General features: G+C 44.4%; 1 protein-coding gene across 1 annotated transcript; it reads right to left on the reverse strand.

The window, feature by feature from the left end:
- Positions 1-5762: 5762 nt before the first annotated feature.
- On the reverse strand, positions 5763-10400 carry LOC138436060 (putative neuroblastoma breakpoint family member 5). Its single transcript, XM_069581595.1, has 4 exons — positions 10223-10400; positions 8150-8264; positions 6870-7084; positions 5763-5818 (listed from the first exon to the last, which is right to left on the reverse strand). Exons 1-4 carry the CDS (start codon positions 10398-10400, stop codon positions 5763-5765), a joined length of 564 nt encoding a protein of 187 aa, XP_069437696.1.
- Positions 10401-17910: the final 7510 nt, after the last annotated feature.

The raw sequence follows: 17910 nt of genomic DNA on the forward strand, positions 1-17910 counted from the left end.
AGCCACTGCACAAATTACCTTCATATGATATGTCATTGGCCGAGCGTCCAGGTCCTGAGTGTGTGCAAACAGCTAAATACATCCTTTTCCCCTCAGTTCCTGGGGAACAACTTAGCTACATCCTCGGCCTGCTATAATACTCAGGCTTTTTTCATCTGAAATGTTGTTTATTAACGGGATAAGTGATTACACACTGAGATATAATGGGAGTGGAATCCACACGCCATCAAGTCAAATGAATCTCAAAGCTGCAAACAGTGGCCATTCATCAGGTTGGGAAGTTCCAGGGCCCTGCCTTACCTCAGAGAAACATCCCAAAGGATGACAGTGCGGCTTACCTTCTGGTTTCAGAAGATCTTGAACAAGACGAGTCAAAGGAAAAGAGAGAGACTATGGGTTGGTAGAAGTGAACCAAAGTAGTGACATCTCCAAAGGTATAAGCAAGACTGCCAACAGCCTTGGACAGGAGTAGGAACTCAGGGACATTACCCAGAAATGAAAATTAAAGCATTTCATGTGCGATAAGAGGTTCATTCAAAATTGTGAAGCCTGAGAGGTACCTCCTGTGCCACAACTGCTGAGGTACACGTGAGTCTGCCAGGACCGCCTTGGGTAGCGTGGTTTACCACAGGGACCACTATGACAAGAAACTTAGGAAAGTTCGTTCATAGAATGTCTTATTTTAAACGCAGTTATAGAGTCTGGTTCAAATCAGGCTTCAGTATGTAAGCCCAGGGTCTATCAAAGGGGATAACTCTCCCAGAGTAGACTAGCAGATACACTGAAGACTACCTGGGAGACCAGTTGGAATTTCATCCTTTTCAGCGTGAGAGCAGCCACAGGCTCCATCCATGGCAGATGCCACATTCTCTTCATCAAGTGCAAATTCCCCATCACTGTAAGGCTGGTTGCAGGCAGAACCTTCCTGGAGAGATGAAGGTACTGAAACACATTCATCCTGGGATTGCTGGAACACCACCTTCTTTTCATCATCCTGCATATTCACGCTGTGCCAGATGGAGAAGGGACGGCAGAAGATTAAGAGGATTCGACCACGCTCTCTGGCTATTTTTGATGACAGGCAATGGTTGTGGTCACAAAAGGCTAAAGGGCAGCCCCCTTAAGGAGGGAAGGAACTCCTCCTGATGTGGAGTGGAGGGTGGCTGCCATGGGGTTGGAGAGAGACAGCAGGTTCTCTGGGCAATGGGCATACAACTGGTGGTTGAAGGAGCAGATGCCATTTTCCCTGCATGCTAACGTCCTGACCCTCACACACACAGAGGACTGGGACAGTGGCTCAAACTTTCCTGCACACATTGTGTTGATCTGGATATCTGCGTGCAATGAACACAGCTTTTATAAGCTACAGATTTGTTTGAGTTTGGACTCTATTCCATTCAATTAACATTTTTATTTGAAAAATACAGCTTCAAAATCCGTTTTTCAGAGTTGGAGAAAAAGGAGTTATAGTTTAGATATTCTGCCTTCAAGAACTATTTTTTCAATATTTTTGTTTAATATGAATATCATTCTATTTTCTTCCCTCATAATCCAATATTTATGAACATGCTGATGCCAAACCAGTGTAAGACCCATAGGATCTCACCCTACTTTAACCACTCAGGAGAAAACAACTGAGTACGGGAACTCCCACGTTTAGTTATTTCACCTGGGTCAACTCACTCTACACTGCTAAACTGAAGCATTAAAAAATTGAAATACACAAACTAGAGAAATCTAAGTAGACCACCCTGTGAAAGAGATGATTGCAGTTGAATGAACAGATGAGAAAGTCACACAGAGGACTTTCTATTTGTCTCTGGATCTGAGGGCTCCTGCTGTCACCACTGGCATTCACAGCCCACAGATCTTCTAATTACCTGGGAAATGGGAGCTCTTGTCCACTCATTGGCTTGTGATAATTTTCATTGTCTAGTAGGAAATTCAGAGAGAGCAGGTCATAATAAGCAAGTCACACCTCAGACATATCTACTCAGTAAACACATTTACTACAAGGATGTTAATATTCTCATTGTAAGAATATAATTCTTTAGAAAAGATATTCTAGGACACTCAAGTCTTATGAGAATTAGACTGGACTGCATCCTGACCCATTGAAATTTGCCTCTTGATCTGGTTTCTCTCCCAAAATCCTTTGTTCTGAGTCTGTATAGGCACTTAAAAATGTATTTTCCACAGAGATGCTAGAAAATGAACTGAGTTATTTTCTAGGTTATTTATATAGTACTGCTAAGTCCCATTAGATTATGTGGTTGTTGATGGTTTAGAGGAATTTATACTTGAGACTAGAGTGATGGGGGAATTGTGAAAGCATTATGCGGTCAGTAGTGTCCGTCTCTTTGTGACCACATGGACTACAGCCCACCAGGCTCCCCTGTCCATGGAATTCTCCACACAAGAATACTAGAATGGGTGCCATTCTCTTCTCCAGAGGATCTCCATGAGGCAGGGATTGAACCTGGGTCTCCTGCATTGAGGGCAGATGCTTTCCCATCTGAGCCAACAGGGAAGCCCAGTAAATTGTATTAACCCGCAAATCAAAAAGAATCTTTGGTGCTACACAGAAACCATGGCATGTGAAGCTGGAGGAACTGCCAGAGCCCAGCCTTGCTTCATGGAAACATCCAAGCAAGGCAATGGTTCAGTTGTCTCTGTCTTGGTGTCAGATAACATCTTAGCTAAGACCTGCCAACATCGAGAAAAGGGAGACTGGGGCTGAGAGCAGGAAAACAAAACCTGGAAACCACCTCTCCTTAGAAAGAGGCAAGTCTGTCATCATTTCCGGAGAGGCCAGGAGCATGTACAAAAATTAGATCATTGCAGGGAACAACACACTGGCTCCAAGCTAGTTCTGACAGACACCTCCTGTGGATTTCGAGCTGAGGTAGCTGAGAGTTGTCACAAGTGATGTGGGTCAAATGCCTGACCCTGGGGTCAGGATGACAGAGACTAGCCCAGAGCAAAAAAAAAAAAAAAAAGAATGCAAGGTCCCTGACCCACCAGATGTCTGAGTTCAATGATAGACCTTTTTCCTGGTTTCAACTGAGATGTGTCTATGCAACCTGTCCTCAGAGATGACCTTCTTTGGTCTACAGAGCTTGTGAGGAGAAATGACATGGGGGCTACCTGAGATGTTGGTTGGAATTTCATCTTCTTTAGCATGAGAGCAACCACAGGCTCCATCCTGACCAAGGTCTGCTTCCAGATCATTAAATTTAAATTTGTCATTACTGTAAGGCTGGAGGCTGTCAGAACTTCGTTGGAGAATTGAAGGCATTAGACCACATTCATCCTTGGATTCTTCAGGCACTTCCCTCTTTTCAACCTCCTGCAGCTCCATGCTGTGTCAGATGGGAAAGGAATGACAGAAAATTAAATGAAGAAGATCTGACCCCAGCCATTCTGGCTGGTTTTGACAGGAGGCATGGGGAGTGGTCACAGAGAGCAAAAGAGCAGGCCCCTTAAAGAGAGAAGGAACTGTCCTCTCTTGTATGAGGTGGAGTGAGTCTTTCTGGAGATGGGAGAGGGGGACAAGCAGGTACCCTACATACCAGCCACAAACCTCTCATGAGGAAGACACTCCACCATTCCAGGATGGTCCTTTCAGGAGCAGGAAGCACAAATGAACTTCCACACCAGGTGATTCCCCTGGGTCCGAAGCCATGTTGACTTTAAGATGAAGTAGCCAAGTGAATCAGGGCCTCCCTGGTGACTCAGTAGTAAAGAATCTGCCTGCCAATGCAGAGATGTGACATCGAACCCTGGGCCAGGAATATCCCATGAGAAGGAAATGGCAATGCCCATCCAGTATTCTCGATGGGAAAATGCAATGGACAGAGGAGCCTGGCATGCTCCAGTCCATTGGGTCACAAAGATTCAGAAGCAACTGAGCACTGAGCATGCACAGTGAAGTGAATACAGATATTAAAGCTTTATAGACTCTCTGAGACGTTCTACCTTCTCTTTAGGAATTAAAAGGCCTCCAAGGCCTCTTTCACTTACTATTATCACAGACTACAAATTTGTTTTTTTTGACAGTTGCCCTGGTTTAAATTTTTCTAGTTGCTTCTTTACTAATGCCATTGCTAGTTACCTTCCTTCCAAAGATCTAAAACAACTGTGTACAAATAGATATTTATCTCACTTGGACTTCCTTTAGAAGAGAACAGATGCTCTCTGTGTGTATACGAAATCCTAAGGGTGCTGCATTCGCCTTGGGTCATACATACAAGTAACACAGAGACAACAGACAATCAAATACAGGGACATTTCCATGTGGGTTGATAGATTATGTGAGTGTATAGATTATGCCATCTGCAGTTGTGCTTATATTTACTTCTGGCATGTGACTCTTGAGTTACATATTTTTCTTTTGTGACCCTGTCCATATTTTCCCTACACATTACCAGCTCGTGATAGACAGACTGAAAACCACAATCACAGAAAACTACCCAATCTAATCACATGGTCCACAGCCTTGTCCCACTCAATGAAACTATGAGCCATGCCATGCAGGGTCATGGTGGAGAGTTCTGACAAAATGTGGGCCACTGGGGAAGGGAATGGTAAACCACTTCAGTATTCTTGCCTTGAGAAACCCATGAAGAGTAGGAAAGGCAAAAAGATAAGACACTGAAAGATGAACTATCTGAAAAATATCTACTTATGGTTTCTTGACTATGCCAAACTCTTTGACTGTGTGCATCACCACAAGCTTTTGAAAGAGATGGAAATACCAGACCACCTGACCTGCTTCTTGTGAAATCTGTGTGTGGGTCAGGAAGTAATAGTTAGAACTGGACATGGAACGGACTGTTTCCAAATAAGAAAAGGAGTATGTCAAGGCTGTATATTGTCACCCTGCTTCCTTAACTTACATGCATAGTACATCATGAGAAACGCTAGGCTGGATGAAGCACAAGCTGGAATCAAGATTGCCAAGAGACATATCAATAACCTCACATTTGCATATGACACCATCCTAATGGCAGAAATTGAAGAAGTGAAGTGCCTCTTGATGAAAGTGTAAGAGGAGACTGAAAAAGGTGGCTAAAGGTCAACATTCAGAAAACCAACACTATGGCATCTGGTCCCATCACTTCATGGCAAATAGATCGGGAGACAGTGGAACCAGTGGCAGACTTATTTTGGGGGGCTCTAAAATCACTGCAGATGCTGACTGCAGCCATGAAATTAAAAGATCCTTACTCCTTGGAAGAAAAGTTATGACCAAACTAGACAGCATATTGAAAAGCGGAGACATTGCTTTGCCAACAAAGTTCCATGTAGTCAAGGCTATGGTTTTTCCAGTATGGATGTGAGAGTTGGACTATAAAGAGAGCTGAGCACTGAAGAATTGTTGCTTTTGAACTGTGGTGTTGGAGAAGACTCTTGAGAGTCCCTTGGTCTGCAAGGAGATCCAATCAATCCATCCCAAAGGAAATCTGTCCTGAATAGTCATTGGAAGGACTGATGTTGAAGCTGAAACTCCAATACTTTGGCCACCTGAAGCAAAGAGCTGACTCATTTGAAAAGACCCTGACGGTGTGAAAGACTGAAGGAGGGAGGAGAAAGAGACCATAGAGGATGAGATGGTTGGATGGCACCAGGGACTCAATGGACATGCGTTTGAGTAAACTCTGGGAGTTGGTGATGGACAGGGAGGCCTGGTGTGCTGCAGTCCAAGGGGTCACAAAGAGTCGGACATGACAGAGTGACTGAACTGAACAGATAATTAATTGTTACCTGGGGGTTAGTTTTTCTTGTGCTTGTTCATCGTCTTCATCTTCGTAAATTTCTGCAAACAAAATCAGAAATGTCCCGTCAGCTTCTAGTCAGTTCACCCACTACAAACACAGGGACTCATATGGTCACAGAGTCATAAATATCTATGTATGAGTTAGTACTGTATGGAAGTTTTAATGCATTGTGTTTAAACAACTGCCCAAGCATGGATTTCTGATCCAACAGGCAGTCTGTTTCTGAACTGGTAGACCATCCTCAGGACACCTTCTGCTTGACATTGGGCAAACATTTAAATGTTGTCTTTTCTTCTTTATATCACCTCACATTGTCCACCTTCCATCTCCACTTCTACAAATGTATCATCCATCCTGCCACAAATTCTGCCAAAGACACAGCCTCTATAAGCCTTCTCAGGTTTCACAAGATGCCCTCCTTTCTTTAAGGAGAACAACCACGTCCCACATCCCTCCATCTGGGAACATCCTGGCTCTTCAAGGTGGATTTGTGTGTTGTCTGGGAAAGTCTCTCTCTGGAAAGTGAGTGCTCCAGTGTAAACCATTTTCCCAATGCCAAGTCCAACTCTGTCAAGTACCTTATCCAACACCACAAAGTGAAGGGCTTTCCTTTTTCTGCAGTGTACTTGTAAATATTCCAAAATTTCATCACTCTAGCTACCATCAACAGATTATTTCATCCATTTTACAGATGAGAACAGTTACTAACATAAGGAAAAGCAACCATTCTCAGATAGTATCATCCCAGCACTCAGCCTGGAACCTGGGAACTTCCAAGCTTCATGTAGGGCTCTATTCACTCTAACAAGCTGCCTCCTGTCCCCTTCTCCTTTCTGTGCCTTAATGCTGGCTGGATGTTGCCTCCTGCCCCAGTGGCCATGGTCCATCAGGGAGGAAGCCAACCGTTGGGATCCAATGACCTCCACCCTGTGCATTTCTCCTCTGTCCTCTTAGACAATCCTGCTCCTACATAGCCTCAAATAGGATACGAAACAGGAAAGCTGATAAATATTCTTAGTAGAAGTGTTCATCTTATCAGCTGGGGACCTAGGAGACGATCAGTGCTATCAGGGTCTGTGGCCCCCTCACCTGGGCTGAGCTTGCAGGCAATGCGCTCTGCCAGTCGGTATCCCTCAGACAGTCTCTCTCGGAAGCCCTGCCCCTGGTGGCTGCCCTGGTCATTGTGGGTGAGGAGGTCCTTGAGGTGCTTCTTGAGCAGGACAGAGTCATCTTTCCCATGCTGTAGTGTCTGCCGTAACTGAGTCAGCTCTCGTGCCTGACTTCGGATTAGGGTATCACACGTCCTAGGTGGAACAGAAGATGCAGTTGTAAAAGGCAAAGAGTTAGATGAAAGACGATTAGGGATTTCTGTGAGAACATCCCCAAGGAAATCTCAAAAGAGAATTCTGGCACTTATCTGATGACTGGCTCCATCATTCAGTTGTGTCTGACTCTTGCAACCACATGGACTCTAGTGCACCAGTCTCCTCTGCCCACTGGGTTATCCTGGCAAGAATACTGGAGTGGGGTGCCATTTCCTACTCCGTATCTGATGACTGGCTTATGTCAAAGAGAAAGAAGGTAAACAAAGGTTTCCTCCATATCAGAAAGTACTCCTGTAAGATTTTGTGACATTTCATTCATCTTTTGCTTCTGTAAATATAACCTAATGTCTACCCTGGTGGCTCAGCTGGTAAAGAATCTGACTGACAATTCAGGAAACACAAGAGATGCAGGTTTGATCCCTGAGTCCAGAACATTCCCTGGAGAAGGAAATGGCAACCCATTCCAGTATTCTTGCCTGTAAACTTCAAGGACTGAGGAGCCTGGAGGGCTAAGTCCATGGGGTCATAAGGAGTCAGACACGACTGAGTGCACATGCACGCGTCATGTCTCCCTGAATCTGCACCATGAGGATGTCTCTTCGGTTCCTCACTCGGCCATGCCCATTTTCATTAGAAAAATACACAAAGTGTTTTCTGTATTTTTAATGTGGCAACACAAAGTACTGTCCAGTGAATGACACACAGCCAGATATAGAGTGTGGACAAGCACAGCGGGTGTGAATTGAAAAGAATGTAAGAATGACAGGGTCAAGAAAGGAGTCCAGGATGTAGTCAGTCAGGAGTGGGTTGTGGTTTAAAGGCAAATAAGGTATTGATGGCACAACATTGTGAATGAGCCAAGTATCACTGGTGCACTTGAATGTAGTGAATTTTATGATGAGATTCAAGTCAGTAATTTATTTAAAAGCAAAGTAAATTACTTCCTGAATAACACCTGGAATCCATAATTCACCAACTGGTGTTCTCCACCTATTTGATAATATTGTGCCCTGTGCTCACCGTGATCATCCCCGACCTCCTTACCTCAGCCTTTCATCAAGCATTGGCTTCTCTGCCGTCTTCTCTGCTGGCCTCCGCACCTCAAACAGCAGCTTCTCCCCCAGCACGGATTCAACGATGTCCTTACATGCTTCACACTCTGAGGAAAGAGAGACAGGCCTCAGGGAAAGCTGGCCTTGCTGCTGTGCTCACTGCCTTCAGGGAGGAGGATGGGCCACCTCAGTGGTGCATGTAACTCCTTCTTCAGTCTCAATGGAGTGGTTTCCATGTCTGATTCCTCAGTGTCTGAACCGAGGTTACTCCCCATTGTAGAGGTGAGGAAAGAGAAGCTCCTAGGCACAGACCATAAATAGGATGAACTGCCATTGGACAAAGTCAGAATTCACATCCCCTGAGATTGACCCTGAATCCTGGGCCACTGAACCAAGACCTGCAGCCTCTTCGGTGAGACACTGAGCAGGGCCTGGGGTGGCAATTCCTGTGTGGTCGGGAAGGCCCCCAGGACCAGAGGACTGCTGGTTCCCTCCTGCCGGGATTTCAGTAACGAACAAGTGTCTCAAGGTATAAAACTTGCCGGGACACACTTGTGTGAAATAGAATACATGAAACCATACGGACCTGAAGGAGATATGCCAAACACTGAGAAAGTCTGTGTTATTAGGCACAGTAGAACTATGAACTAAGTGTATTTACACTGAGCCGGGCACTACGGTCAGGGCTTTGTCAGATTTTCTCAGCATTCACTACAACTCAAACAATAGTTACTAACACAGCACCACACAGACACAGGAGGAAACAGAGACACAGGAAGGTTCCTAACAGGGATGTGAGCCCAGGAAGCCTGGCCCGGAGTCCACGTCTTTCCACTGTGCTGTGGTGACCTCCACACCAAGGTCCTGGTGAGAAATTTCTTCTTCACCACTCTCACAATTTCTTTCCTAGAATTTTGTTACCATCATAAGGAGCGGTGTAAATAAAACTTAGTTTGTGCTTTCCCCAAAGCTCATCATTTCACTATCTTTAATAGGAGGCTTGACGTCTTCCTTGTCTCTGTGGTCATCATTTTTCATTGACTCCCTCATTGCTTCACTGAAAATGACTGTAGGAAAGTGACACAGACACAAGTTTTCAGGATTCCTCTCATCCCCTTGTTGTGCATGTACCCTGGTCTTGACTTCTTTCCTTACTCCAGGCCCCTCTTACTGAACAGGCAAAAATGATTCCAATCACCAGGCTGACTGTGGGTGCAAAGGGCTCCTCACACTCTGCCTGGGTTTTTACTGGGGTTGGTGATCTCCCCCCACTTACCATCAATCTCATGTTGGTAACCCATCTTGTAGCACAGACTCAGGTTTCCCCGGACTCCTGGTCAACCTCTATCACCAAAGTTTCTCCAGCTCAAGTGGGGAGAGGGCGGAAAGTGCAGATTGTCTGATTTCACCAGAAACACCTTCAATCTTGCCACAGAGTCACATAGATCTCTTGGACTCAGGAAGGAGAACCTGCACACTCAGAAAACACAGCTTCCTTCTCACCAGGGAGCCTCTGTCTTGATGGCATCACAGAAACCATGGTTTCAATGAGAAGCAGACTCATCCTTAACCTCCTTTAAATCATATCCCCTCCTTCTTACAGTGTCTAACCACACGTTACCCCAGTGTAACTAGAACAGGGCTTTGCCAATGGAACCTCAGAGAACCTTGAACTGAAGTAGTTCATTAGTCCCAGACATTCAGCCAGGAGTCATGCAGGATCAGATATAGAACAGCAAAGATTCCAGTCAACACCGCTTAGTTTGCTCCTGAGAGACACAGGCACTCCTGTGCCTGCACCAGGAATCACTGTCTGGAATTTTAACTCTAATCTCACCCTGCACATCACTGCAAATGTGGAAAAGGCCTCCACTCCTTGTCCCTCCGTTTTCCCAACCCCAGGAAGCTGAAGGCAAAAGAGTCACTACTACCTTTCCTGGATTGTGGTCAGGATGGAATTCAAAATGATCAAGGGAAATGGAGACCAATTCTGGAGACTTGCAGCTTCTTAGAGGGAAGACAGTGATCATTCCTTGCTTTGGTGACCATGACCTCAAAGACTTACTGTATTTCTGTAGCTGGTTGGCCAGGGAGTAAGCAGTAGCTTGGGATATGAGGAATTTCTCTGTGAGGTCTCTGAAGTCCTGCTTGTACTTTGCCAGCTGCAACCGAAGCTCCTGGTTGATTTCCATAAGGGTAGGTTCTGCCCTCAGATCCAATAAAGACGGAAGACATACTGCCATGGTGACATGTGGTAGAAGGGGTAGAAGCCAGAGGTGGGGAGGAGATACCCAATATATGGGGGATTAAAGACAAGCAAAGTCACATTACTTTAATCAGCACTGAGGGATGACAAAAACTGGAATTCCTGACTTACTGTTGGGAACAACTAGAGGGTTCTCAACCACAAAAAGAAGTTGAGGATGCCAGAGCTCAGAGCCAAAGGAGCTGCTTGGGGCTCAGACTCAGAGAGAAGTGAAGGAGGGGGACCCAGCGTGCTAGGTAACCATCTGCAGTTGCCATAACAGAACTGGTAGGGGGAGGGGTACATGGAATCTTGGGGGCCCCTGCCTTCCAGGTGTCTTTGCCATGACCGTTTGTGAACATTACCACTCAAAGCACCCAAGCCCTCAGCAGCCACTCTGATGTTGACTACACATGTCCCGATACCACTGATCTATCTCCTTCCAAACACTATCTAAGCTGAGTTCTCATTGTTCATTCTTCTGCGTATAAAACTATTCATGGGAGAAATCCTTTGCCAGCATGTCTTAATTTCTGTTGGGCTATCATAAAGTCACCTCAGTTCACTTCAGTTCATTTCAGTTGCCCAGTCATGTCCGACTCTTCGCAACACCATGGACTGCAGCACACCAGGCCTCCCTGTCCCTCATCAACTCCTGGAGTTCAGTGAAATTCACATCCCTAAGTCGGTGATGCCATTCATCTCATCCTCTGATGTCCCCTTCTCCTCCCACCTTCAATCTTTCCCTGCATCAGGGTCCTTTCCAATGCGTCAGTTCTTTGCATCAGGTGGCCAAAGTATTGGAGTTTCAGCCTCAGCATCAGTCCTCCCAATCAATATTCAGGATTGATTTCCTTTAGGATGGAATTGGTTCTCCTTGTGGTCCAAAGGACTCTCTATAGAGTCTTCTCCAACACCACAGTGCAAAAATATTAACTCTTTAACACTCGCTTTCTTTATAGTCCAACTCTCACATGCATACATGTCTACTGGAAAAACCATATCACCTCATCTTCTCTTTAAACCGATCTTCTGGCTTTTTCACAAGAGAACGATGTCACACTTGTAGACTGTCATGAACTTCTTCTCTAGGCCTTCTCCAGTTTAGTCTGTGTCCTGAAAACGATAGGATAAAAATCAGAGTACAATACTAAGTGCTTAAATAATTTTTAAAAATATTTTCTGTCCCATCTCAGTATTCTTTTGCTACATCCTGTTGTTATCTCAATTTCCTCTCTTTACTGGGCAGCATGTTGGCTTCAGAATGAACTTAAATTTGACATGCCTGGGTTGTTCTATTTGTTTTTTTTTTAATGTTACTAAAAACCACATTTCATACTTTCACTTATGTATTTCATTATAGCCTCACAAGAGCTCTTTCCAAGCTGTCAAAGTGACTAAAAGAGTTCATGTGTACATCCTTGAAAACAGTGTGCTTGTGCTCAGTCACCTCATTCTTGTCTGACTCTTTGCGATCCCAGGACTGTAGCCCATCAGGCTGCTCTGTCTATGGGGATTCTCCAGGCAAGAATACTGGAGTGGGTTGCTATGTCCTCTTCCAGAGGATCTTCCTGACCCGGGGATCAAACTTGCACCTCCTGTGTCTCCGGCATTGCAGGCTGATTCTTTACCACTGAGCCACTGAGTCCATGGGGTGCCTATCTGTTTAGGAAAGATGTGACAGCCTCGTGCTATTGTTCCGTGTTCATTCAGGTCACCCTCCTATTGAACAGACCAGGGTTCCAGAGCAGTGTTTGTGGCACACAGTTGGATCCATCTGTTTGAGTTTTCCTCATGCCATTGACCTGTGGTTGTATTGCAAAAACAGAGCACGGTTAAGTTCAAGGTCATAGGTCAGGGATCATGATGATCCAAAGTGAACATAAGCATTGTGTTCAGTGATATAGAAGCTGAGTTTGAGGAAAGAGAGACAGGCAAGCCCTCGGACAGTGATGGTCTGAACCAACTCCTCACTTCCTTAGCATCTCTTCCCACCCGGGTCTTGTGAGTCTGAGACCTAGAGAAGCCCTATAGCATCCATCTCTTCAGTTTAGCTGTTGGTCTAACCTGGATGGAGGGTGAAATGGGTGTGACAACAGGCCACTGAGATTTGTTCATGTTAAGGTAAAAGATACAAAACTGGAACAACTACTTAGAAAGCTTCTCTTCACCACATTCCCACACAGTCCTCTGAGTACAACACTTAATGATGGTTGGTGTGTGAGATTCAGCAAAGGCTTTAAGAAAATCTATTTTCTGGTTACTGTGGGGCCTGACATTCTGTGGGGGAGAGAAAAATGTGTCAAATGTCTTCATTTTAAATATGATGAAATCAAAAATGCTCACAAAGGGTATCTGACTTGAGGTCCAACAGAGATGAATTTTGCCATGCTGAGCACCGAAGAACTGATGCTTTTGAACTGTGGTGTTGGAGAAGACTCTTGAGAGTCCCTTGGACAGTAAGGAGATCCAACCAGTCCATTCTAAAGGAGGTCAGCCCTGAGTGTTCTTTGGAAGGACTGATGCTGAAGCTGAAATTCCAGTACTTTGGCCAAGTCATGCAAAGAGTTGACTCATTGGAAAAGACTCTGATGCTGGGAGGGATTGGGGGCAGGAGGAGAAGGGGACAACAGAGGATGAGATGGCAGGATGACATCACCAACTTGATGGACATAAGTTTGAATAAATTCCGGGAGATGGTGACGGACAGGGAGGCCTAGCGTGCTGCAATTCATGTGGTCGTAAGAGTCGGACACAACTGAGTGACTGAACTGAACTGAACTGAACTGAACAGAAGTATATAACAGGTATAGTTCGTTGACTGATACCATGCCAGGCATTTCACACAGATTATGATACTTTCTTTCACTGTAATCATCAAGGTAACATCATTGTAGAAGAGGTACATTAAAAAATTTATTTGACCAAAGTTAACTTTTTTTTTTTTCACCACATTATCAAGGCAAGTAAGCTATTGCCTTGCATTTTGTAGGTAGGAGAAACCTACTGTTTTTATCCTGCCTTTGTCCCATTTCATACTCCTCTTTTTCTCTGTGACCTGACTTTATTCTTAGAGCCCTACCTTTTTTCAACTAAACCATTTCTATGCACTGAGCAATTGCAGAAGTGATGGCTGGGCCCTTCTAAGGCTTCCTGAGTGCTTATGTGTTTCAGGACACCAGAGGCCTTCTGGAGGCAAGAGCATCCCGTCTATTAGAATCCGTGCTGTGCTAAGTTGCTTCAGTCGTGTCCCACTCTTTGTGATCCTATGGACTGTAGCCCTCCGTCCGCCTCTGTTCATGGAATTTTCCAGGCAAGAAGACTGGAGTGGGTTGCCATTTTTCCTCCAGGGAATCTTCCTGACCCAGGGATCAAAACCGTGTCTCTTGCATGTCCTACATTAGCAGGTGGGTTCTTTACCACTAGCGCCCCCTGAGAATCCCATCTGTTAGAATGGGCAGCTGCTTTCCTAGCCCACTGAAGTTAGCAGGACACCCCCGGACAGAAAGGATCACTTCCCTTCAACTCAAGGATCTTTTCTCTCAGTGACTGTGCTCCATTGGGCCGAACTCTCCTGAAATTGAATGCTCTTGCTAACTTTCTGGTTTCTTGTTAGGTGGCTTGAGTGTTTATAAAATTTTCTAACAAACATCTTTGCTGCAAAGTTTGTATTTCTAGCAATACGATTTATTTTTTAGAAGTGGCAGCTTGGAGAAGATTGGTCCCATCAATGAGCAAACAAGGGTGAATTTAGCTTTCATTCAAACCAGACTGAATTTAAAATTAGGGCTCTCACTTTCCTTGAGGTGGATAGTCTTGTGCCACAGGCATGTGTCCCCAAGGACTTGTGTCTCTGCTGTACACTGGACAAGAGGCAAACGTGGTCAGATGGGCCTAGTCCTTCAATGCTAGAGTCTTCCAATAGTTCTCTGCTTTAGTCACTGGATTGGAAACACCCTTGGACTTCTGCTCTGACCTCCTTCTGTGTTTGGGGTAAAAGGTATGCAGCTCAGTTGTTCTGTCCCCAGGCTGATCACTGTAAGATTCACCTGGGAGAGTTAGTACCCAAACAAGTGCACAGTCCTCACTGAAGCAGCTGTGATGCAGCAAGTTCAGGTGGGACCTGGACTATATTTGTTAAAGGTACTCAGGTGTGCACTTAGTCTTACCCACTGATTTCTTTGACCTCCCTCATGATTCGAGGGGATGATTATTTCATTTATGGTACTTCTAGTGCTCAAAATTGACTGGTGCCAAAAACATAACTCTCTGCTGCTTTGCAGAGGAAGAAACTGAGGCACAGAGAGGGTCTCTAATGGGCCAAGACCCCCCGTGCTATAAGGCAGGAGCCACACCTGGGTAGTATCCCTTCTACTCCGAAACCCCATCCCATATTTTCTAGTTCACTCTTGTGTCAGATTCTTCCAAGTAGCTGTGTCCTTCACCTATACTGCATTTCTACCAAAAACTTCCCAAATGTATTAATAATTTCTCACTTGATCCTGTTTTTCACAACAGATATTTTGCAGAAAAGTCTATCATTACCCCGTGATGCATATTGACTTTATTAAAAAACTGGATATGGTTATCACTTACTCTCTCCTCTTTCATTCATCAATTTGTGTTCTGTTTACTTAAACCAGTACATTGTCTTAATTACAGATTTTAACCTGAGTTTTGAAATCTAGTAGAGTAAATCCTCCAACTTAATCCTCCTTCAGTGTGTCTTGGCTAATTTGGATACTTTGATTTCCATTTGCATGTTGTAATTAGCCTGCAAAATATACGTCCCCCCAAATGCCAGGTGCAATACTATTGAGAATAACAAGGATTTGACATTCTAAAAATACTGTCTTCCAATCTACAAATATTACATATATTTCTATTTATTTTGGTCTCCTTTAATTCTCTCAGCAGTAGTTTTCAGGAGTCATCAGTCTCTATTCTTAAGCATTAAATGAGCATGGATGTTTATCTCTGTTATGTTTTATTGGATTTCATTTCCTAATACTGCTGTTATGGAGAAATGTGGTAGATTTTTATATGAATCCTCTTGACTGCACCATTTAAAAATATACAACTAAATACATTTTGATAGATGTATACCACAGAAAGAAACGACATGGGGGAATCAGTCTTTCCAGAAACTGATCTGATTTCTTTATTTTTCAGGTTTGCTTATATACTTTTTGTTATACATAGGGATGAATACAGAGTCACGTGGGGGTCAGCAGACCTGACCCTTGTCAATATCAGGTGCTTCATATAAGTGTATGCAAAGGTCTTATGGGTTTTACATCATCTTCTGGCCATGAGGCCTGCAGACATTTTATGGCCCTTTCGGATAACGGTCAGCCAATCAGAAAACATATTTTTTCCAGGGGTGATTTTTCTTAAACCACATGCCACCCTCCAAATAAAGTTGCATTCCTATAGGGTGAGGGTGTAGCGGGTTACAATCAAGAAAGGAATTTACTTAGCCTAAGGTATAACATGATTAATCTTAAAGGTCAATACTTATTTCTCCTATATGCTAGTTATATTCATTATAAGGGCAGGGAATATGGAAATTTAGCAGCAAATATTGGCTCAACAAATGAAAAACCCTTCACCAATATAATTTCTAACCAACCCACTATACTAATAATTTCTAACTTCCCAAAAGAATCTGCCTTTAGTAAGTCTAAAACATCTTGTGCCTCTCACAGTTGGGAGGCTATAAACAATCACATGTGGCCAGATGAACCTGTACAGGCAGGCTAGATAACCTTCAGAGGAGTTCGTAAGTTGAAACACTCTTGTCATGCCCAGGAATTTTTATTGACTTGGAGCTGTAAGTTAACTCCTTCTCCGAGAGAGGTAATGGGGGTCAGCCCCCCGTAAAGTCAGAGGTATAGGTGAGAGCATGAAACAGTAAAGTAGGTAGACTCTGGTTTTGGGGGGTAGATGTTTGGGAAAGGGGGTTTCCTGAGGCTCAATCCTGCCTTGCGTATGCCGAAGCCTCCTTCCTCATGACCTTTGCCATGGGCAGAGTTCCTCACCCTGGCTCCTAGCAGGTCACAACATTCCTTGTTCCCCTTTGGAGTACATCACTCCCTCAGCGCTTACCCCAAGCAACCAGTTTAGATGAATTTGCCTTTTTAACACATTTATAAAATGGAACAGTATACATACTCTTCCTTGTCTGCAAATTAAGCACTCAACACATAGTTAAGAGAGGATATGTGTAAAGCCTCAAAATTGTAAATGCACACGAACATTACTACCATCTCTGCTTCAGAAATGAGTCCCATTATCCTGGCCCCTGATAAGAATGAAGATCTCTAATTTATCTCCAAACAACATTTATCCACCTTATTGCACCCTTACTTGGAGGACATCCACGTGTAGGCACTTCCAAGTTTCAGGCTGGGGGTCAAGTGCAGAGCCTCAAGGTCCCATCATCTTCCTCTTGGAATTGGTGCTCCCAGCACTATAAACCAACTGGATCCATCTTGTTGATCTCCTCAGCAGGTACACAAGTTCGCTGTGGGTTAAGTTACCCTCCTGGTCCTTCCTGCTCAGCTCAGGTTGCTCCTTGAGAACTTAGATGATGCTGTGCATTCCTCAATTCCTAGTGTACTTTCCAAGCTCAACTTGTGCTTCTCCTCGCCTCCCTTGGCAAACAGTACCTTGACCATTACCTTGCTTTCCTTTGGGATTTCTCATCCTCCAAACCTGTTGATTTCCTTTCTTCCATCCCCTCTCTCCTTTCTGTGTTTCCAGTGTGTGGGCCCAGTTGAGGCTCCTATAGGAGACACACAGAGAAGGAACCAAGGTTAGGTCTTGGCTGCAGATCCCAGTGCACATTTAACATGCATCTCAGTCTCTCATGCACTCAGAAAAAAACTCAGCAGGAAAGGAATTTGGAGTTTTGAATAACCTTATCCTACAGATGAGGAAACTGAGGCCCGGAGAGATATGGAGATTTCACCAAAGTTCTCACAGCTTATGCAGCAGAGCTGCCACACAAAACTTGACTACAAGTGTTCGTATCCAAAAGCACCAGGAACCCATGGCTAAATTTCAGGAGACATTTGAACAAAATTTCTTATTTCCCTTGTTAAAATAAAAATACCTGACAGACATTTCCCCCCCAAAATTTCACCTCTGTCAATAGTCCTATATTTAGACTCAGCAATCCCTTTTCTGGGGTATCTTCCTGACCCAGGGACTGAACTCACGTCTCCTGCATTGCAGGTGGATTCTTTACCATCTGAGTCACAAGGGAAGCCCAATCTCTTTCCAGTAGTCCTATATTTATACTCTGTTTTCCCCCTTGGTGGACACAATGGGACCAAGAAATGCATGAATATTAACTACATCACAGTCTTTATTTAAAAATTAGATGTGATTGATTCTCTGTAAAACATCTGGCTCCTGTGCTAGAAGCCATATCCCTGAGCGCCAGGCGCCCTCTGTGCCTTAGTCAACCCTCCTCCCCAGAGCCTCTTCAAAGCTTGCCACAT

This window comes from Ovis canadensis, chromosome 1, assembly GCF_042477335.2.
Source record: "Ovis canadensis isolate MfBH-ARS-UI-01 breed Bighorn chromosome 1, ARS-UI_OviCan_v2, whole genome shotgun sequence".
Lineage (NCBI taxonomy): Eukaryota > Metazoa > Chordata > Mammalia > Artiodactyla > Bovidae > Ovis > Ovis canadensis.